This window comes from Ursus americanus, chromosome 1 (genome assembly GCF_024610735.1).
Source record: "Ursus americanus isolate L20-20 chromosome 1, mUrsAme1.1.p, whole genome shotgun sequence".
NCBI lineage: Eukaryota > Metazoa > Chordata > Mammalia > Carnivora > Ursidae > Ursus > Ursus americanus.
Window position 1 is genome coordinate 75,311,326 of NC_142127.1, and position 23,791 is coordinate 75,335,116.

At 41.2% G+C, this 23,791-nt stretch overlaps 1 protein-coding gene, 1 long non-coding RNA gene and 1 pseudogene across 4 annotated transcripts in view; 2 read left to right on the forward strand and 1 right to left on the reverse strand.

The window, feature by feature from the left end:
- The window catches only part of CDK15 (cyclin dependent kinase 15), a 78,266-nt gene extending 63,636 nt beyond the window's left edge, over nt 1–14,630 (forward strand). For both annotated transcript variants that reach the window (XM_087862720.1, XM_045806517.2), the window contains exons 13-14: nt 10,402–10,544; nt 12,995–14,630. In XM_087862720.1, the coding sequence (XP_087718846.1) occupies nt 10,402–10,511 (110 nt within the window). In that variant the 3' untranslated portion in view covers nt 10,512–10,544; nt 12,995–14,630. The remainder of the gene's footprint in view (nt 1–10,401; nt 10,545–12,994) is intronic.
- LOC123798209 (uncharacterized) overlaps nt 1–23,791 on the reverse strand; it is a 271,567-nt gene that overhangs the window by 44,506 nt on the left and 203,270 nt on the right. The window contains exon 6 of one of the 2 annotated variants that reach the window (XR_015724739.1): nt 5,343–5,390. The exons of the other annotated variant lie outside the window; for it this stretch is intronic. This is a non-coding gene — a long non-coding RNA (uncharacterized LOC123798209). Of the gene's footprint in view, nt 1–5,342; nt 5,391–23,791 lie in introns of those variants that run through there. 2 annotated transcript variants of the gene reach the window in all.
- Nucleotides 17,535–21,598, forward strand: LOC148110794 (large ribosomal subunit protein eL43 pseudogene; annotated as a pseudogene).

Consider the following 23,791-nt stretch of genomic DNA (forward strand, 5'->3'; position numbering starts at 1 on the left):
TGAGATGAAAGTCGCCTCTGAGTTGTTTGTTTTCCCCAGTATCTGCCAGGAGAAGCAAAACCAGAGTTTGCAACAACCCCCTTCTCTCTCCATAGAGAGTAAGATGATAGGTGACATGGAGATGTCACAAGAGGAGAGCTGGCCTGCCTTGATTGGTAATTTGATGCTGCTGAAGGAAGTGCCTGGTGGGGCGCTGGGGGGAGGGGAGTGTCCTCCCAGGCCCAACGCCCACGGGGAAACACAAGTTACCCTGAATTCAGCCTTGCTGCCTGGGCCTGAAGTCATCCTCCAAATCTGAAATCTGCTGAGGGATCATGTGGCTGGAGCTCTCCTCATGTTTCTCAGAATGTGGCCAGGAAGGGCTAGGCAGAGGATGTGGGCAGTGTGGTCATGGCCTGGCTGTTCGGGGGGACCATCCTTAGGTGGGGTTTCTTTGGAAACAATCACTATGCAACTAAAAACAATTTTTTTAAAGATTTTATTTATTTATTTGTCAAAGAGAGCGAGAGAGCACAAGCAGAGGGATCAGCAGGCAGAGGGAAAAGCAGGCTCCCCACTGAGCAGGGAGCCCGATGTGGGACTCGATCCCAAGGCCCTGGGATCATGACCTGAACTGAAAGCAGACGCTTAACCAACTGAGCCATGCAGGGGTCCCTGAAAACAATTTTTAGAAGCCCTACGTGGGAGAAAAGAAAGCTAAACAGAAGTTGTAGGGGTTCAGACTGGGAAGAGGGACCTGAGATGGCATGTGGGGTGACAATCAGGACAGAGTGAGGAGCTGCTGCCCAAGAGGCCTGGACATACAGTCTGGCCAAAGCCTCCAGGGTCTGCAAACATAGCTCCACTGTATCTAGGACATTGTCCTGCCACAGCCCAAAGCTCTGAGTTTGGGACTTCTTGAGGCATTTTATTATTAAAATGAGTTATTTAGGATCTCCAAAAATAACTATAATCATACAACTGGGGTTAATGTCTTACTTAACCCTGTAGGAAGAGTTAGTCATCAGGATTTATTAAGTTGCCATTAAGTGTCAAGAACATATTAAGTGCTATAAAAATTGAGGGAAAAAAGAGGCTTGTCCTTGACCTCAAGGATCCTATGGCGTGGGAGGAAAAGGGGTGAGGAAGAGGAAACAGGGCACCCTTGTACACATATTAGCACAAATCATATCTAAACAGCTAAAGTCTGTGCATAATCAGCTACAGATGTTCACAGAATATCTGTGTGCTCAAGGCAATTCTTGGGAGGAACTAGAATAACTCAAATGCGAGAGTTTGGACTAGAGGTGAATCTGGATTGGAATTTGGAAGGAGGGGAGGGGCGCTGTTTGGCATATGGGTGGAACAAAAGACATTCCAGGCAACCTACAATTCTTACTCCCTTTCCAGTACCCTAACTCCCACTGTACCCACATCTTCTCCCCTATTCCCATCCCAATACACTGTTCCCAGTCTAAGCCCCTAGATCCCTCTTAAGCTTTCTTCTCTTGGGCCTGGGACTTCTAACTACCACTTCAGGCAAACACCCATGTTCAGGAGTGCACGCGCACATGCATACTCACACTCACACTCTTACACACTCACACTCCCTTCTCTCCACTCAACGAGACTCCCCTCATTGGCCCTCCTCCAGATCTATTATTCTACATACTGAGAACCACTGGGGACCTTCAAAATATCCTGGGCACAAGCTTTGCCCTGATAAAAAGTAACTAGCAAGCAACAGCTACTGTCCAAACTGATGCGTTGTTAGAAACTTGGGTTTTGATGCCATCTGAAGCAGAGCCACCAACAGAGGGGATCTGCTGCGTGTGTGTGTGTGTGTGCGTGCGTGCGAGCACGCACACCCATGTGCGGGTGTAAGAGAGAGACCCATCTGTATTCCTTCTCTGTTCACCCAGCCACAGAGCCCAAATCTACTTTGACACTTTTAGAAAAATGAAAAGATGGAATCTTGCAGGAGCCTGCCTGCACTGGGGGGGAGCAGAGGAGTGCTCACAGCAGGAGGGAAGTTGACTTTTCTTTATACATATAGGGGTTTTTCCATGCAGAGTTTAAATTATGCCTGATAAAAGGAGTTTCGTGGATGTTTCAGTTCTTTCAAATTCTCCTGGCTTCCTCCCAATTAAATGAGGTTTGTCAAAGCCACAGGGCTCTGCTGCTGCCGCCTCGGCCGACAAGCACTTCCTGCAGCGACATCTCGAATCCCCGAGGGAGAAGATGAAAGGGCCAGCACCAAGAGACAGGGAAGGGGGTGGTGGGGACCGGGCGTGTGTATGTATGTGTGCATGTGGGAGGGGTTGCAGAAATCAGCAGAGAGACAGACCAACAGATAGGACGTGGGACAAGCAGACAGGGAAAGCAAAGCCACCAGGAAAATAGGAGAGAAACAGAGGAATCGAGAGCAGCTGGGGCCAGTTGCACACCTTGACAGCAGCAGCCCTTACCAAGGACATGTCTACTAAGGGTACGCTCCCTTGGCCTGGCAGTGCCAGCCTCCTTTTTCATTGCCCGTGGCAATTAGCCTTTATTAAGAGCCTCCTTTGCAGAGAGAGAGCACCAGACAGTTATCACGGTTCCCAACCTGCAGGGACGCACAATCTCTGTCTCCCTGGTGGGCTGCCCCAGGCATAAGAATTGTGCCAAAATAAGACATGCTCTTGTGAGTGGTTTGTAAAGAGAGTTTCCTTGCCATAATTATGCAGGAGATTTTGCTCTCTGGTGGCATTTCAGTATGGAAGCATTTAGGAGCTTATATTTATATCATTTTATTATTCTGGTTGTAGGATAACAAAGTTGTCACTTTAAAATATATTCCGTTTCCCCTTTGATCTGAGAGATGCCAGCTCTTATTGTCTGCCCTCTGAAGAAGACAATCTGAGCATGAAACCTGTGGCTGGGAAATATGTGAAGAGTGGAGGGACCGCCTAAATCCCAGTGCAAGAGTGGCAGAGAAATTCCCCATGATGGGCAGGAATTGATCCCCTGTACGCATGGATATTTAGCCAAAGCTGAGACTTTCCCTAGGTGGTGGCAGTAAGCTCACGGCCAGAGGAAGCAGGGAGGTACTCGCCATGAAAACCCCAAGGTTTCCAAGGTTAGCTCCCTTTTGGAGCACACTCTGAAGTGGAGAAGCATGAATATTAGAACAGCAGCATGTGGGAACTTCAGCCAAGCACTGACATTTTCCCTTATTGACTCCTGAACACCTGAAGAAACATGTGTTGATGGAGAAATTAGTGGTAGTCTCTTTCAAAACACACCCAACAGCAAACTAATTGCTTTTGCAGATGGCCAGGGGGATGCTCTCCCGTGTCGGTCACCGGCTCGCAACCACACTTGTGGTCCCCATGGCTGAGCCAGCAGCGCAGAATGTCAGCTGGGGCAGCGAGAACCTAAACTTAGGTCCTTGGCAACTCTCTCACCTTAGCTGCAGGCTCCGCTTCTTCGTTTAATTCCCTTTGCCCTCAGCATGAACTTGGGCTCCGGGAGAGGAACACTGTTTAATGATTTGGGGGTGGGGGGAGTAGAAAATCATTAAGCTGCCCTTTCTAGAAACTGGCTCCACTCTGTTCTTGCAGGGAGACTTCCAAACGTTACCCTTGGAAAGTTAAGACTGATTTTGGAAGCTAGCCATTTTGAACCACAGACGCTGATCCACAGAAGTTGTTTTTTTTTTTTTTTTTTTAATCTGGGGCAGTAAATGCCACGTGATTTAAGAGTCTGGTCCTTAAGCCATGGTCCTTGATCGTCAGGACATCAAAGGCTGTCTCTCTCTGTGGGTTGGTCCCATTTTGCTTTCCAAATCCCAGACTTGAGTCTCTCCCAGTCCTTCCTAGACTAAATCCCCCTTCTCCTTTAAAACAGGTTTCAGCATCTTAGAAAAAGAAAAAAAAAAAAATCCTAAAACTTGAAAGCTTATAATTGTTTCACAAGTAATTTTGCAAAAACGACTCACTAGAGTCTCTGTCATCATCAAATGCTTTCTTACTTGCAGGCATAGAAGGCATGGCATTGCCCCCTCCCATGCATCACACCCTAGTGTCTATATTCTGGAAGCTCTTCAGCAGGCCTTATCCATATTGCCCCCATTAACATCTGAGTAATTTTTTGTTTTGCTCCAATAAAAGAATTTCAGGCCTTCTTTTAATTACCTCTTTAATATATTTGAAGATCCCTTGATATCACTTTCCAAAGCTCACTTCTCTAGGCTGAATTACTTTGGCTTCCCTTCCCCCCAATGTAGATTCTGTTTCTCTCACTCTTTAATCATTTTTGTTCCATTATTCTATTCTGACCTGTTCCAATTATTTTGCTTATCTCTGAGACTACGGACCCACTGCAGACTCAGACTTCTAATGTAGTGGGAGAATTCTGTTCCGGTTCATTCATTAAAGATTTACTGAGGATCATTAGTATGATACCGAGTAATACAAAAATGAATTAGTCAAAGAGTCTGTCCTCAAAGAGCTTATAGTCCTTAAGGAAATGAGACAAGTATATAAACAGCCACAGTTCAAGTGTAAAGTGCTCTGGGCATTCAAAGAAGGTGAGATTAATTCCAGCTCTGGGGATCCATGATGGCTTTGTGGGTGGGCCTTCAAAGATGCTGGGTTCTGGATGGTTGGGTAGGAAGGACATCCAGGGAGAGGAATGTCATCCTCCTCTTAATACCATCTAACATCATAGTGAGGTTGTCCTCTTTTTAACAACGGTGGCACAATCCTGACTCCTGTTCCATCATGGTTTTTATTCCTTATTGTATGGCTTCTTGCAATAATTTAAACATTCTTTTTTTTAAGTAAACTCTACCCCCAACATAGGACTCAAACTCACAACCCCAACATCAAGAGTCTCATGCTCCACAGACTAAGCCAGCCGTGTGCCCCAATTTAAACATTCTTTATCACATACTAGTGAAATTCAGTTTCATGCTTTATATGCTAATAATTTCAAGTCTATTCTGTTCTCGCTTTTATTGTCTACTCAAAATTTAGCCAGAATATTCTGTCATTCTAGAGGCAAAGTTTCAGGGGATGGGAAGGAAGGGAGATTATGAGCCAGACCTCTCTTTTCTGCCTTTATGAGTTTGTAACCTAATTCAGATCACCCTCTCTATTATTCAGTACTTAAGCAGTACAGTAAGAAACAAGAAGTTAGGATGTGTCTTCCAGAACACACTCACTCATCTTCCACGCTCAAAGATGTCCTCAAGGGATTCCAGTGCATTAGAGAAGATCCTGGAAAGAGTTAAAGGACAAAATTAGAGACCCTTTGAGCGGGAGAGGATCTCAGAGACTTGCTCTTCCATATCTTCATTACAAAGATTGCATCCCTGACACCCATGCTCAAAGATGTCCTCAAGGGATTCCAGTGCATTAGAGAAGATCCTGGAAAGAGTTAAAGGACAAAATTAGAGACCCTTTGAGCGGGAGAGGATCTCAGAGACTTGCTCTTCCATATCTTCATTACAAAGATTGCATCCCTGACACCCCGGGAAGAATAGTGGCTGTCATTTATTGGGCACGTATGTGCTTTATACAAGTTCTCATTCAATTGGTAGACTAACTGGTGAGGCTGGAGTTATTACCCTCACATTACATATTAGAAAATTGGGACTGAGAGAGGCGAAGGAAATTGCTCAGAATCACACAGCTAGTAAGTGGGAGAGCCCAGGTTTGACTTCAAGTCAGACCCCTAAGCCCTACTCTTCCCACTACACACTGCTGCTTACTAAGGATCACATGGGAAGTTAGTAAGAAAACAAAGATTAGAACCAAGGTCTAGACACCCAGTCTGACCTTCTACTGTCTAATGCTCTATGTTTATTTTGAGCCTTCCCAAGAAAGATTCCACCTGTCCCAGGTAATGTGTTTAATATCTCACAATTAAGAAGCTTCAATTTTATGTTTATTTTTTTAAAAGATTTATTTACTTCTTTTAGAGAGAGAGTGCATGCATGCACACAAACAGCAGGAGGGGAAGAGGGAGAGAATCTTCAAGCAGTCTCCCCACTGAACGCGGAGCCCAGCTCGGGCTCTATCCCACGACCCATGAGATCGTGACCTGAGTGGAAACCAAGAGTCGGATGCTCAATTGACTGAGCCACCCAGGCACCCCCAGTTTGATGTTTAATAGAGATACCCCTGACCTCTTTCTTAATCCTCAATGTCATCTTGTCTTAGTTTCTGTTTCCTTTTCTTTTTTTTTCTTTTCTTTCTTTTTTTGTTTTTTGGGTTTGTTTTGTAATACACAGTCACCTTTAGGTTTTAAGACTTCTTAATCAATGGTGGTTCTTTTTTGGTTTTACTGTAACTCGCTCAGTTTTGTAAGGTAATTTCAGGAATCCAACAAAAAATTGCACAAAGGCATAAAATAGCAATTTACATTAAAAAAGCATACCAACCATGGAATAAAAAGACAGCCTAGTGATTAAATAAATACAAATAACTGATAAGTAGTTATCCCCTCCCCCCCGCACCCACCTAATGACTCCTAGTGTTAGTGAGATTGTGGTACAATGATTTTCTGCTGATGGTGTTGTGAGAGGGAACAACCTTTGCAAAGCCTTATGACATGCACATCAGGAGCCATAAAAATGGTCACAACCTTCAACCCTAAGCTTTGGTTTCTGGAAATTCTTCAAAGAAACAATTGAACAGGAAAAAAAAAAAAAAAGAACCCTAGATGCATAAAAATGTTTATTGCAGTGTTGTCTATAATTGTATTTTAAAAATTACAAAACAAAAAGAAACAATCTAAATATTCAACACTAGAGAACTAATCGGATAATGTTGTTATATTGACTCAGCATCTAGTACTATGTAACCATTTAGAATAATTCGGAGTGTGAGGTAGTATGGAAATATTTATGCTATTTTGATGTGAGCTAAAAGAAAGTAGGATACACAACTGCATATTATAATCTACCTGTGAAAATGTATTATGCATATCAACAAAACTGAAAGGTAGCATACAAAAATAAAAATGCTCTTGCCATTTTGGGGCATTGTGGGTAACTTTTTTCTTTTTTAACGTTTTCTTTGATGTTGATGTCATGTTGCTTTTATTGTTTCAAAGAATGAGGAAGGGCAAATGGTACAGGGAGTCCAGGCTCTGGACTGAGAGTTAAAGGACCTGAGTTTCCTTCTTTTTTTCCAACGTGACATGCCTTATTGGCCTTCATAACCTCAATTTCTCCGTCTACACAGTGGGTTAACATTAGTTTCCTTTACCCCCAGATTGACAGGATGTTTATTTTATAAATCTTTTAACTCATTCAATGCAAGGGTTCACATAAATGTGGTCCTAGGAGAATGAGAGGTGGGAGGGAGAGGAAAAGATAAATAGGCACTAATTAATTTTAAAAGGAAAGATCATCTGCTTTAATCGGAAATGCATGTGTGCTGTGCCCCCAGTCAGAGTTCTAAGTGCACCCTGTGTTAGTTAGCAACTTCAGCTTAAAGTAGTACTGTGTGATCCTTTGGGCTTTGAAGATGCGAAGCCTATATACATACACAGGAGCTAAAATTACCCCGTAGTCACGAGGCTGAGCGCACTCTGAATAATTAAATGCACAGAGCAACTCCAGCTGATGGATTGACGATGTGTAAGGGTAGTGCAAAAACCACGTGACAGGGACATTACAAGACATTTTGAAATGATGGTTTAATTTCCAAGCTTTCTTTTCAACTTGGCGCTTTCTCTTTCAGCCATTACAGGCAAGTAAAAGAGGTTTGATTATCTTGTTTCCCGTGAAAGGTTATTTAGCGCCTCAATCCCATTAAGTCACTTTCTGCACTCCAGTGCACCCAGCCTTCACCAGGTTATCAGCCCAGGAAGAGTAAATGGAGACACCAGGATCGGATTTCTAAAGGAAGGAAAGTTAAAGCAAAGTTTGAAAGGGGTGACAGCCAACAGCCAGGAGCTTAGGAACTCAATTAGACTGAAAGACAACTATCTCATTATCTCGTTCCGAAATGATCTAAATACATAAGAATCTAAAAGTTTTAAATAAACTTGTCCTACTGACTGTCTAGATGACTGAATTTCCTTCTCAAAAAATTTTAAACACCCACTTTCGTATTTATTTATTCTAAGTGCGAAGCAGCTGTGATAATTATGCTGTCAGATTCAGTAAGCTAATGAGGAGTCAGTCGAATGGAAGGTTTTGCATCTGTGAGATTGCTGCAGGAGAACGGCTCTGCTGCTTTTTTCCTTCTCTTTTTCTTTCTTTCTTCCTTTTTTTTTTTCTTGTTTTTGTTTTCTTTTTCTGTGAGTCGGAGGGAGAGTCGGGCAGTCCTGGGCCAAATTGGAATCACTTTGATTAACTGGTTGCTTTCCTAACACTGTTCACTAGAGAATTTCTCCCTCTTGCCCTCTCCCTTTCTCTCTCCCTCTCCCTCCCTCCCTCCCAGTCTCTCTCTCCCTCCCTGTCTCTCCCTCACTCTTCCTCCCTCTCCCTCTCTTCTCTCCCTCTCCTTCTGTCTTTCCCTCTCTCTCTCTCCCGCCACCCCAATTCCCTTCTTTCTCTTTTCTTTCTTCCCCTTCTATCTTCTCTTTTTCTCCACCTCCAATTCCTCCTCCCTCTTCCTCTCCCTTTCGTCCCCCCCCCCCCCCCGTTTTTTACCCTTTCTCTTTCTCTCTCTCCCTCTCTCTCTCCCTCCCTCCCTCCTCCCTGGCTTTTGAGGTACTGCTGCTTTTGAGGGACAAGGAGTCCTGAGGGAAATCTTTGTGCCACTGTCCCCAAGGCAAAAGGACACTTCTCCCTGAGGGAAATTCCCAAAGTGGTTTGGGTTTGAGTTGATTTGAGAGTAATCTGTGAAGTTTACACACTGTTTATTTTAGCTGTTTATGTTATGACATGAGCTAGAAAAAAGTAGAATACAAAATTGTGTATTATAATGTACCTGTGAAAATGTATTATGCATACCAACAAAACTTGATGTCTCCCCTTTACAGCCTAGCAAGGGTGTAATTCCAAACCCAAGGACTCAAGGCTCCAGACTACTCATGGCATTCAAGGCCATGTCTGGGCCAAGCAGGTCAGAGATGGCCCTGAAGGTTTATTTCTTCTCTTTCGGTGTGAGCGGCCTCCAGCAAACAGTATTATTAAGGCATCTTATGCTTTTGGTGTGCCAAAGCTAGGAGCTTCTCATTTTGTTAAATTGTGCGATATTTAGAGCAGTCCAGGTCTGTGCAGATTGTGAGCCTTGGAAAAGCAATGGCCAAATGAAAAGAGGTCCTGAGTAGGTTTGTGGACATGCTTTGGTGACAATGTGGCTGTTGTCTCTTGCTGTTTTTCCCAGCTGGTATCTGTGCTGATGGCTTGGAACAAAGGCTACTGTTATTAAAAATATATTGTGTATCAAGAACAATCCAAAATGTTTTGAATGTATTATCTCCTTTAAACTTATAGCAACCTTCCAGGAAGTTTTACTATCCCCATTTTGCCGATGAGCTCCTTAAAACGTTAACTTTGGGAGGACTTGACCTATAATTTAAGCGTAGTAAGCACCCAGGAACAGCACACACTTAAACGCAGGCATTTGTAAAAATGCAAACCGCCAGCATACTGAACAAACCCAATACATAAATGAGAGGGCAAAGGTAGTGTGTGTATATACGTATATACATATATTTCAAAAAAAGTTTTTTTAATTTACAAAAATTGCACCATAGGGTCTATTTAAATAGATCGCCTGATGTAACTAATGCACCAGGATTTAAAATTTTCCAAACACATCTAGCCCCAGCATGATGCTCATTGCCTGCCATCACTGGGACTAATGTCCAGACTCCTTGGCTTGATATTTACTTCCTTCACCATCCAGTTCCAACTCATTTTTCCAACTTCATCTACTTGTCTGTCTTGCTCCAACCATGCAAGAATACTTTGCAGTTTCCTCATACACTTTCCTTCCCCCTTGCCTTTGCTCACGCTGATCCCTCAGCCAGCAAGATCCTCCCTGGAATTTCTTGACTGTTGAAAGTATAGTCTTCCTTCATGGCTCATGGTCCAAGCTTTCCTGTGCTCAGTGGAAACGTGGGAGGGGGGCTGTCATAATTCTTTAGTTGTACCTCACATTCAGCTCTTGTTTGTTAGTGTGTGTGTCCCCAGTCCTATTCCTGATTTTGGATCTTCAACACCTAGCATAACACTTTACCCAAGTGCTCATTTGGTAAATATGTGTTGAATTGAATCAAATAGGAGGCACTTGACAAGTATTAGTAGATTCAATAAAGTGAGTTACCCATGAGTCAGTTAAATTATTGGTGGGTAAGTCTGCCTCAGGTTATGATGTCTCTTCAGGTAACAAATATTACAACAGACATAAAAAATACATCATGAAACATTCCAGGAAATAATATGTTGGTGCTTTTCTCTTTTCCTCCCTACAGAGGAGTCTTTATTTACAGTTTCGGGAGTGAGGCTAAAGCCAGAAATGTGTGACCTTTTGGTCTCTTACCAGAAAGGTCACCACCCAGCCCAGTTTAGCAAATGCTGGTGAAAAGAGGGAGCGACATCACCAACATCCTTTCAGGTAAAGGGTCCCAACAGTGAGTCTTCTTATGGACAGAATTGAAAATCCATCACCGCCAGGAGGAGAGGACATTGTTCATAGATTCAGAGCACATCTGTTCTGTGCCTGGCTCTTTATTCCCACTCTAGGGACAGGTGGCCTAGCCTCTTTAGGTTGTGAAAGGAGGATGATACTGTGCATCACCCATCTCTGTCAGTCCCAGAGGAGTAGTAAGACTCCTAAGACAAAACTTACAAGGCATTATAAAGCCTTTAACTGATACAAGTGGAATAAAGTACCACACGGGCACGTTGCATTCCCTTAACTATGTAGCTCTCTCCATCAGCTGATATGACAATTCAGAGGTCAAAACCCATCCCCGTTTGCTCAAGACTGAGGAGTGTCCTGGGATGTGGGACATTCAGTGCTAAAATTGGCACAGCCCTGGGTAAACCAGGATGCTTGGTCACCGTAGTGGTGCAAATGACTCCCTGGCCATTTGCATGGTTCCCAGGACTGGTTCAGGGACTGGCCCCACTCAGGAGATGATTTTTGATGCCTGTGAGAATCTAGTCATCACTGCTCCAGACAGGCTACCCCTTCTGCATAGTTGGTTACAGGAAGTTCTCTTATTGGGGTGAGTTTGGAGAACAAGGACCTGATGGGGAGCCATTCACAATGTCTCAGACACAGCTACTCTCCTCAGTCAGCCCAGGGTAGCCCAGCCTTCCAAGGTGATCTTGAGGAAGAAGGGTGTTATGGAAAATTTTTCTGAAACTACCATGCCCTAAAAGAGGTTCTGGTAGGCACAGGAAGCCAGGTGGGATGACCCCAAAAGCTATTATAGTATAGACATCCCTAGATATAACAAGAGCACTTCCCATACTGGCCTTCCCCGGTGGGGAGAGGGGACAGTAGTCCAGACAGAGGAATCAAGGTGGGACCCATGCACAAAGCCAGCCAGTCAACAGGCCCCGTAGGTGACCCTGGTTATATCCCCAAGCCGTAACATTAGGCCCATCTGACAGCCCATTTGGCAACCACAGCTTGGCCATGCTTCCTGACAGAAATTTTGGGGCCTGGATGGTAACCATGGACATGCCCCCCACACCTGCCCCCTCGTAACATCATTCACATGGCAGAATTCAGCTCTTTGCCACTTTCTCTTGGACCTCTCTTTAGCTGTTGATATTTCAAGGCTTGTACATATCAGAGATATTTGCCTTCTGGATTTTCTAAGATCATTGTATTTAGAAATCTGGAAAGGTCAGGGAAGTTTAGAATTATAGCTGTTTTTCAGAGCATTTTATGCAACTCCCAGGTTTGTATTTTGATAATGTGCAATTGGAATTACAACAGGCAACACAATAATATGGTATTTCCCAAGCACCATATTTTCTAAAGCAGAGATTTTGCTGTGTAATTATGTCACTTTAAACCTGCTAATTATGAGAATAGGATGTGCCTTAGCTACATTCTATAAAGTAAGGATTCGCCCTTCATAAAATTATCAAAGACATTGATGGAAGTGGTCTCAGATTGTGGTGTTCCATTAGCATTACTATTACTTCTAGTATTTTTGTTATTTTATTTTACTAAGCAATCAGAAGACAGGGAGATAACCCTGCCTCTCTGATCTTCAGTGACTTTCCACAGAGGATTATTACCTGTAGATATAAAATGGTCACCAGAGAAGGTCAATTAAATGCAGCATGTCAAACTTGGCCCCTGTGCCAGCAACTGAGAAAGGGAGGAGGCAGATTTCACCTCTATTGGAGTAACCTCGTGATGTCCCTAGGCCCCTGGTATTAATGTAAGGAGATAAAACCGGTAGGAGAGGAACCACAATAGGGAAAATCTAGAGCAATTAAACTGTTTAATAAATGGCTTGGGATCAGCAAAATCTGGGTGTGCTGGAGTTAAACAGACTAAAGGTAATCACATAGACACTTGGGGCCTGTAAATCTTTTCCACTAAATTGAATTTATGTTAAAATATTCACTTTCCAGGAGATTCAAAATGTAAATTGGGATATTAGGACTTGTAACTGGCAGCAATGCCTCAAAATTAAAACTCTTATAAGATCCTCAAAATGTCAGTTTCAGGAATGGAAAAAAAAAAAAGTATACTGATGTCTATAATGGAAAAATAGAGGGGAACTAAAATTTACTGGGTACATATCGTGTGCCAGGCACTGTACACATGTTATTTCAAAGCTTGGCATGTTTTGAACAATGGGGTATAGTATGGTACAAATGCAGTTTATATATCTGGAGATTGCTTTTTATTATATTTTAAGCTCTTTTGGTTATTATTACAGGGGTAAGACGTAGTCTCTGTTATAATCTATTATTACCTTTTCCATCTATATATATAATTCCATCAATAACTTTGCACTAATGTTTAACAGGTTTTCCTTACTCGACTTGACTCATATATTTTGATTTTGTTTATTCGTCATTTGCTTTCAGGGCTACATTGCTGCTGTTTCAGTTTTAATTTGCTTTGCCTTACTAAGAAGCTTCAAATCTAACTACACAATGGACCAGGGTTTTCATACCAACACCTGTGACCTGGAATACTGTAAATATGAGGTCCAAGGCAATGGACATGATACTTGAAGAAAAAGAAATGAATGATTATTGCTCTTGTCATTTGCCTAGAATTTAACATTGGTTGGCTCATAAATTAGACCACAGACTGAAATAGTCTGAGAAGAGGATTTCTGAATTTCATCTGTTTTGTGACTTGAATGAGAGATCCCTGGGCCAGAAGGACTACAAGCCAGATGAGAGGCTAATGATTAAAAGAATCTGGAGACAGAGCTGGTGCTTACAGCGGCCTGTCCCTCCTGTGTTCACTTACAAGTTCCCCCAACAAAAGGACTTCTGTGGCAAGGAGAGGATTAAAGTTCAGAAGAGTCTCAGGGAAGATGGTTTCTTGGATAAAGTTGTCAACAAAAGGACTTGCTTAAGACTCTTTGTTAAGATTTCGTAGAGGGCGCTTCTTTCTTCATTAACTGGATTATCACAATACACTACTACCCCAGTCCTTTAGAAGTTTGGATTGAACTCCTGGTTAGATTTAAATTTTTTGGCTATCTCCTTCTACTGAATCTCAGTTATCGGTGATGATAGCAAAAGCGATGAGGAACCTAAGCTCTGATTTGATGGTGGAGATACTGAATAGACAGATGGGAACACAGAGTTCCAAAGACGTAATTCGAGCCCTGCTGCACCATCAGACACGCATGCGTGTGCACACACACAACCCTCAAATAAAAGGAGAGATTAGTCTCAGCCAACACATGTATCATTTGCCGCAATGACTCCTTCTCAAAGACGCCAGGCAAACTCAAATTACTTCACCAAGGGATCATCTACTCAGGAAATGTAGTAGCCTCTAGAAATCAGAGACTTCTATATATCCTTTAGAAGAACAAGGAAGAACTAATTAAGAAAGAATTAAGAAGTAACACCAATGTACCCAAAGTCTGAGATGGGAAGAGGAAAAATGCATACAAATAGCCCAAAGAAATCTACCTTAGTATTTGATTTAGGAAGGTATTTGACTAAACTTCTCCAAACACACCTGAAAGATGAAACTGTGTGGGCTGGATTATGGGGCAAATACATGTGCACAGTGAATGTGGCTTTCCAACCTAGAGAAAAGCTAGTTGTGGTATGGTATAAGGTACAGTCTTAAGCCCCATTCTACAAATATTAATACATATTTGTATTAATCATTTGAAAAAAATCAGAGAAGGTACACAATTTATTCATACAACTCACTGAATTAAGTAATTATTATTAATTAATTACCTCCATTTTACAAAAGAGAAAACTGAGACTCAAAGAAGTTACATAACTCATCTATGGTGGTATTCCGGAGTTAAGGTACAAACCTCATGTCTGTCTCCAATGTGTATGATCTTTCCAAAAATCATATACCTATCAGATCTATAGACTACACAATTCTTGAAGATGCAGCTGATATTTAGCATTGGATCATGATTTGAAAGACTGCGACCTTGCTAAAAGCTAACACATAGGGGGATTTGGGTGCTCAGTTGGAGTTTGTCCCTCTTCCTTTGCCCTCCCCCCACCCTCATGCTCTCTCTCTCAAATAAATAAAATCTATTTACAAAATTTTAATTTTAATTAAAAAAAAAAGCTAATGTGTATGAACCACTATATACCTATTAGAATGGCCAAGTTCCAGAATGCCGACAACATGAAATGCTGACAGGAATGTGGAGCAATAGGAACTCTCGCTCACTGCTGGTGAGAAGGCAAAATGGTACAGCCACTTTGGAAGACAAAATTTGGCAGTTTCTTCCAAAACTAAATATATTTTTACTGTATGATCCAGCCATCATGCTCCTTGGTATTTACACAAAGGAGTTGAAAAGATGTCCACACAAAAACCGACACATAGGTATTTATTCATAATTGCCAAAACTTGGACATAACCACGATGTCTTCCAGTGACAGAGTGGATAAATAAACTGTGGTACATCCAGACAACAGAATATTATTCAGCACACAAAAAAAAGTTATCAAGCAATGAAGCTATGAAAAAGACATGAAGGAGGCTTAAATGAATATTACTAAGTGAAAAGAAACCAATTGAAAAGACTACATACTTGGGGTGCCTCGGTGGCTCAGTCAGTTAAGCATCTGCCTTAAGCTCAGGTCATGATCCCCGGGGCTGGAATGGAGCCCCCACATCGGGCTCCCTGCTCAGTGGGGAGTCTGTTTCTCCCTTTCCTTCTGCCCCTCTGACCACTTGTGCTCTCTCTCACTCTCAAATAAATAAAATCTTCAAAAAAAGAAAATAAAAGACAGCATACTATATGATTGCAACCATATGCCATTCTAGAAAAGTCAAAACTGTGAAAATAGTAAAAACATCACTGTTGAGGAGTCCAAGATGGCAGAGGAGTAGGAGACCTTCATTTCATCTGGTCCCAGGAATTCAACTAGATAGCTATGAAATCATTCTGAACACCTGCGAACAGAACCCTATGTCTGAGAAAAGAATGGCTGCAACTCTATGAACAGAAAAGCGACCACTTACTGCAAGGTAGGAGGTGCGGGGATGTGAATCTGAGGTGATATACGGGAAGATAGACCGTGGGGAGAGGGGCTACCGGCAAGTGATAGAGCAACAGAGCACAAAATTGGAACTTTTCGAAGTCTGCTCCAGTGAGGGACATTGCTCAGGTGGAGTCTCAGGATCCTCGGGGTCACAGGAAGACTGGGGGTGCCTGAGTGCAGCAGAGCTCCCAGGCATTGGAATGTGGAAGTCAGCTGCAAACAGCCCAGGAGTGGGCTCTCAGCTCGGGGTTGCCATAAACCACAAACCACGGCACAGTTGGGCAGCTGCTCTCTGAGCAGGGGACCAGCAAGTGGCAGAACCAGTGAGACCCTCCTTCCTCCCCCGGGAGGAGCCGTGCGGGAGCACGCTATAGGAGCTTGGGTTTGGAGACCCAAAATGGGGTCACATACCTGAGACAGAAATGCTCGGTCACAGGCCAGGTGAGCACAGAGTGCTGCCAGAGACCAGGGAGACTGGAGTGATTGACTGCTTTTCTCTGAGGGTGCACTGAGGAGCGGGACCCTGAGCTCTCGGCTCAGCCGCCGGAGATTAGGAGGCCGCCATTTTCATTCTCATCCACTAAAGCTGCGCAGAAAGCCTTCAAGGAACAAAAGCTACGGAGAGCAAACTGGGCAGATGACTTAGCCCGGCCCCCGCGCAAGGGCGGAGCAATCCCAACGGGCAAAGACACCTGAGAATCAGCGCAACAGCCCCCTCCCCCAGAAGATCAGCAAGAACATCCAGCCAAGACCGAGTTTACCGATCAATGAGAAGTGCCAAACTCCAATGTTAGGGGAGCACTTAGAATTCATGGCTTTTCCCCATGATTCTTTAGTCTTTCAACTTTTAAAAAAAAAAATTTTTCTTTCCTTTTTCAACCACTTTCTTATTTTATCAACTTGTTTTAAATATTTTCATTTTTACAGTTACATTCTATCCCTTCACTGTATTTAATCTTATTTTTTTTTAAAGATTTTATTTATTTATTCGACAGAGATAGAGACAGCCAGCGAGAGAGGGAACACAAGCAGGGGGAGTGAGAGAGGAAGAAGCAGGCTCATAGCGGAGGAGCCTGATGTGGGGCTTGATCCCATAACGCCAGGATCACGCCCTGAGCCGAAGACAGACGCTTAATCGCTGTGCCACCCAGGCGCCCCTAATCTTATTTTTTGTGTTAAGCTTTTCTTTCTTTACCATTTTGGGATGCAGTTTCTTTTTTTTTTTAATTTAAATCTATTTTATTAAAATGTAAATGCAAATATCTTAGTTAAATATACAAAAATGAATTTGATACTATTTTAATCTATAATAAAATAATTTTAGGTAACTTTAATTAGATTTAACATTTTTGTAATGAATACATAATAAATCCTACAAAAAAATCATAGTGGGAAAATTGTTAAGAGCATTTCCTTTGTAAGGATGTACAAAAAAAATAATAATAGCAACTATACGGTATTTTATTCAAAAGTGTAATACGGTCCCTAGGCAATGGAAAAGAAAAGTAATAAAAAGCAAAATAATTAAAAGTAATGAAACAAAATCACTCTTGGCAAATGTTAAAATGCACACAGATAACTCTTGGAACCTCTACAGAAAATATTTAAGGTAGGATATGAACATTATGAAACCAATCATGTAAAATGTTCAAACCAACCATGCCTCATTCATTTCGTGGATGCACTTTGTGCGGTGCTTCCTGGGATGCAGTTTCTTTTAACAGACCAAATTACACCCAAAATGTAATGTATGGTTCTGTTCTATTCACCTATCTGATTATATTCTCTTTTTTGTTGTTTTTTTGTCTTCCTTTTTTTTGTTTCCTTTTTGTTTTTTTGTTTTAAGTCTTTTTAAATTTTCATCTTTACAGTTACATTCTATCTTTTCAATGTATTTAATTTTATTTTTGTATATATAAGTTTTTCTTTCTTTACTGTTTTGAGATGTAGTTTCTTCTATCAAACTGACCAAAATACATTCAGGAGATAGTGTATTGCTCTGTTCTGTTCACCTGTCTGTTTATATCCCTTCCTTTTTTTTTGTTGCTGGCTTTTTTTTCTTGTTTATTTTTTCTTGCCTTTTAATTTCTATTTTTACAGTTACATTCTATCCTTTCACTGTATTTAATTTTATTTTTGTACATATATGTTTTCCTTACAATTTGGGATCTAGTTTTCTAAAAAAACAGACCAAAATATACACAGAATCCAGTGCATTGCTCTATTCAGCTCCCCTGTCTGATTATATTTTTTCTCCTTTTTTTTTTTTTAATTTTTCCCCCCAGTTTTGGGTCTCTTCAGATTTTTTTAGTGTATATTTCTCTGGGGTCATTGTTGTATTCTCTCATTCATCTATTCTTCTCTGCAAAGAATGACAAGATGGAAAAACTCAACTCAAAAAAGAGAACAAGAGGCAGTACTGACTGCCAGGGACCTAATCAGTATGGACATAAGTAAGATGTTGGAACTAGAGTTCAGAATAATGATTATAAAGATACTAGCTAGGCTTACAAAAAGCATAGAAGACACTAGAGAATCTTCTTCTGGAGAAATAAAAGAACTAAAATCAATCGAGTTGAAATAAAAAAGCCTATTAATGAAATCCAATAAAAAATGGAGGCTCTAACTGCTAGGATAAATGAGGCAGAAGAGAGAATTAGTGATACAGAAGATCATATGATGAAGAATAAGGAAGCTAAGAAAAAGAGAGATAAACAACTACTGGATCATGAGGGGAGAATCTGAGAGACAAGTGATACCATAAAGTGAAACAATATTAGAATAATTGGGATCCCAGAAGAAGGGGGGGGCAGAAGGTATATTGTAGCAAATTATAGTGGAGAACTTCCCTAATCTGAGGAAGGAAACAGGCATCAAATCCAGGAAGCAGAGAGAATCCCCCTCAAAATCAATAAAAATAGGTCATCACCCTCACATATAATTGTGAAACTTACAAATCTCAGAGACAAAGAGAAAATCCTGACAGTAGCTCAGGACAAGAGATCTGTAGCCTACAATGGTAGAAACATTAGATTGGCGACAGACCTATCCACAGAGACCTGGCAGGTCAGAAAGGACTGGCATGATACATTCAGGGTGCTAAATGAGAAAACTATGCAGCCAAGAATACTTTATCCAGCTAGGATGTCATTCAAAATAGGAGAGATAAAAACTTCCAACCTAAATGTGATAGAAATCCATTAAAATCCTAGAGGAGAATAGAGCCAGCAACCTCTTCCACCTTGGCCGCAGCAACTTCTTGCTAGACGCGTCTCCAAAGGCAAGGGAAACAAAGGCAAAATGAACTATTGGGACTTCATCAAGATAAAAACTTTTGCACAACAAAGGAAACAGTTGACAAAACCAAAAGGCAAGTGACAGAATGTGAGAAGATATTTGCAAATGACATATCAGATGAAGGGCTAGTATCCAAAATCTATAGAGAGCTTATCAAACTCAACACCCAAAGAACAACTAATCCAATCAAGAAATGCGCAGAAGACATGAAAGGACATTTTTTCCAAAGAAGACATACAAATGGCCAACAGACACATGAAAAAATGCTCAACATCACTTGGCATCAGGGAAATACAAATTAAAACCATAATGAGATACTACTCACACCAGTCAGAATGAAGAAAAAACATCAGTGGCTGTCAGGAGATAGGAGGGAGGGATGAATAGACAGAGTGCAGAGGATTTTTAAGGCAGTGAAACTAAGTATGATACTATAATGGTGGATACATATCATTATAAATTTGTCCAAACCTGTAGAATGTACAATTCCAAGAACAAATCCTAATGTAAACTATGTGTCAATGCAGGTTCTGGTAGGGGGAGGCTATGCATGTGTGGGGGGAGAAGGTATCTGGGAAGACTCTAACTTCTTTTTTAGGGGGAGTTTCTGTAACTTCTGCTAAATATTGCTGTGAACCTAAAATTGCTCCAGAATACAAAGTCTATTAAAAACAAATAAAAAACCAAAGCGCTAATAAGCAACAAACTAATACATTTATTCCTATGAAATTTTATCTGATTTAATTTTTTACACTATTTTTTTTTTGAAGATTTTATTTATTTAACACAGAGAGAAAGCACAAGCAGAGGGAGTGGCAGGCAGAGGGAGAGGGATCTTACTATGATTCCATGTATAGTCCACTCACAGCTGTTCAAAAGTCCCTATTCAACAATCTTGGGATTGGATGGGACCCTAGAAGTCAGTTATTCTAATCCCCAATATGGAGATCCCTCCCACAGCTTTCTATATCTTCTGGCATGCAGAGGAAGTCCACTACTGTTGTGGGATCTCATTCCTTTGGTGGACAAGTGAAATTGGTCAAGGACTCTTCCTGCTGTATCAAAAGTAGCCTCTCTGCACTTTCAATGTATTCGTCTTGGCTCCACAACCACCCAGGAGAAGGCCAGCTTCTTTGCTCAATCCTCAATCCTCTGGAGGGAGTTTCTCTGTCCCCTGGGTTTTCTCTTTTTGGGCTATTCCTCCTTGTGCCTTGGTCTCCATGCCCTCTACTCTCCTAGTAGCCCTTCTTGGAGCATGCAGCACAGAGTTGTGGTTAGGGTAGGGAAAGCACAGACTTTGGCGACAAAGAGTCTGAGCATCAAATCTACTTAAATTTGGTTTTGTGTTCTTCTCTGTAAAATAACTACACCTACCTCCTAGTCTTGTGAAGAGGATTAAACAGAATTAGATCTGTAAATTAATAGATACACAGTGAATATTTACTTCAATATGATTTTTCTTTTAAAGCGTGATAGGTAGATAAGTGATTATTGAGATGGGACCTGATTGGTGGAGAGTAAACTATTTCCCTTCTCTTGGACACCATCTTATTATTCTTCCATTTATATCACCTAAAAGCATTGGCATTATCTTTCATGGGCAGCCAGACACATTGTACTTAAAAGTGCCAATTTCCACTAAGTCACAAGCTTACCTAACTTATTGACATTTTAAGTCTAAAGTGTAAGAAATTGGGGCACCCGAGTGGCTCAGCCAGTTAAGTGTCTGCCTTCAGCTCACGTCACCAAGCCCCACGTCGGGGCTCCCTGCTCAGCGGAGAGCCTGCTTCTCCCTCACCCTCTGCCCTCTGCTTATGCACAGGCTGTCTCTCTCTCAATAAATAAAATCTTTATACTAAGATCTTATTGTTGCAAGAATGGGTAGACTTTTGGGGTTTTTTTAAAGATTTTTTTTAAGGGGCTCCTGGGCGGCTCAGTCAGTTGAACATCTGCCTTTGGCACAGGTCATGATTCAGGATCCTGGGATCAGCCCTGGGATGCAGTCAGGCTCCCTGCGCAGGAGGGAGTCCTCTTCTCCCTCCCCCTCAGTCCCTCCCCCAGCCTGCGTGCACAAGCGCGCTCTCTCTGTCTCTCTCCCTCTTTCCAAAAATAAATAATCTTAAAGATTTTCTAAGTAGAAATTGACAAAATTATACCCTTTAATTATAATGGAAAATAAATCATGCTGTGCTTTATTCTTTTTCTCCTTTAATTAGTGGACCTGCCTATTCAAAACCTTAATAAAAATTATATATAAAACACCAAGCTCTCTGGGCTCAGACCTAGTTTTCAGCGACATGGCTAACTGCACCAAGAAGGTCGGAATCGTGGGTAAATACGGGACCCATTATGGTACCTCCCTCAGGAAAATGGCGAAGAAGATGGAAATAAGCCAGCACACTAAGTACACTTGCTCCTTCTGTGGCAAAACCAAGATGAAAAGATGAGCTGTGGGGTTCTGGCACAGTGGTTCCTGCATGAAAACCGAAGCCCTTGGCCTGTGGACCTACACCACCACTTCTGCGGTCACAGCAAAGTCGGCCATCAGAAGACTGAAGGAGTTGAAAGACCAGAAGATCTACCATTTGAAACGTTGCTAGCCTATAATAAGTGGGTTAATTTATGTAACAAAATTACTTCGGCTTGTTGTTAAATTTATTAATTAGATCTTCCTATTTGTGTTGCATTAATTTTGCTTTCTCAAAAGACTTGGAAATCAAAAATCCTTCTAATTTTTGTTGGAAAGAAAATAAACATAGATAAAACACCAAAACATCATTCCAGTCTTCCTCCTTGATTTTGTAAAAGGAGCACTCCTGGTGTTTATGCATATTTTTTCTTCCCATGTTTTTGTTGATTCTTTTGTATAGACATACATCTGACCTTTAAATACATAATTTATAATTCAGTTTGATGTATTAATTATTTTAAGGATGCTTACTCAGTCATGAATGCTACTCACCTAGTATTTCTGTCTCCCAGGCTCTGTAATTGGATGGCACTTCCTGCCATCTGGTAAGTAGATAAGGCTGTATGATTAGTGCTGGCCAACAAATTATGAGTGGAAGGGATATGTGTCCCTTCTGAACCATGCGTTCATTTGATTGCCAGTCCAAGAACCTCCAGATCTCTTTTTATTTTTTCCTTCTGTTACGGTGACTAGAGGTGTTCAGGGTGGTCTCAGAATGAGGAGATGTAAAACAGAGTCCCCAGATGACATATGATGAAGATATAATGGGAAAGAGAAATAAAACTTTGCTTTAAGCCATTAATATTCGGGGGTTATTAGTTACTGCAGTATAACCTAGCCTATCCTGACCAGTACTGGGTCACTGTCCAACATGGTAGTTACTAGCTATATGTGACTATTTATGTATAAATTTAAATTTAATTAAGTTAAAAATACAGTTCCTCAGTCACACTAACCACATTTCAAGAGGTCAAGAGCCACATGTGGCTAGTGCGTACCATAAAGCACAATGCAGATATAGACATATCTATCATTGCAGAAAGCTCTGTTGAACAGTGATGACATACAGTAGTGGGATTTTTATGGGAGTTGGTAATGATATCTTCTTACTTTTCTTGATACTTTAAGTATGCATCTAATACCACCTTGGAGTTATTCTCGAAAAGTGTCACCTTTCTAAAAATCTCTGGCAGTGTCCAGTGGAGATTATCTTCTGGAAGAAAATAAATCACTCTGGGCAGTTACATTCCTTAGAAGTAGAGGGCTCATAGGTCTTTTCCTATAGGTGCATTAGCAAAGGATTGACATCTTTTTGTTACCCTTCACACCTTTCATAAATGAATTCTCACAGTAGTTTTTAGTCCATCCTCTCTGAACCTATTCACATTTTCTACTTCTAACTCCTCTGTATCCCTAAGTATGTAAATGGGCCCCGGTATAAAACCTGAGGTACTCAGTAATGATTCATCCAAGTTTATGAACATCTTCTTAAACAACTGTTTCTACTGTAAGAACTGTCATTGGATATCACCAGAAAATCTTGTAGGACTCCCAAACTAAACCAAGATATAAAACAGTTCTCCCCATCTACTCATTAATTCATTCAACAACCATTTAGATACTAGAAATACAAAAAGTAAAGTTCCCCCAAGGATCTTATAGTCTAATTCAGAATTAGATGGAAATAAATATAAGATCCAGTGACAACATATCCATCTGTCCTATCATGGAGGAGATAAGACTTGCTGATCAGGCAATCAAGAGAGTGAAAATAAGATAAACCAAATATAACACAGCATGTTAATTATACTTCAATAAATAAATAAATAAATAAATAAATAAATAAATAAATAAATAATAAGATGACTTGTGTGAGGGAAATGCAGAAGGGATAGGATATTTTTGGAATTGAAAAGGAAGGAATTGAAAGGATAAATCAATTAATAAACCTATTATTATTATTGATTATTATAATCAATTCGATGATAAATCCATAAAGATATTATTTCATATAAGTCCAGACATAGGTGGTTCCAGGATTGATTAATTTGATGGGTCAATGACATCAATAACCCAGGTTCTTTCCACCTTTCTTCACTGCATCTTTGATGTCCTTCATTGCCTTATTCTCAGGCTGTCCCAATCATAGTTACCAGATACTTCCACAGTTTCAGGCATCACATGGAGGTACAACAATGTCCAGTTGAAGAGGAGGACATCTCTCCCTGTGTGCCGCTTTTTTTTTTTTTTAAGATTTTATTTATATATTTGAGAGACAGAGAGAACACACCAGGGAGGAAGGGCAGAGAGAGAGGGAGAAGTAGGCTCCCAGCAGGGAGCCCAATGCCATGGGGCTCCATCCCAGGACCCTGGGATCATGACCTGAGCCGAAGGCAGACCCT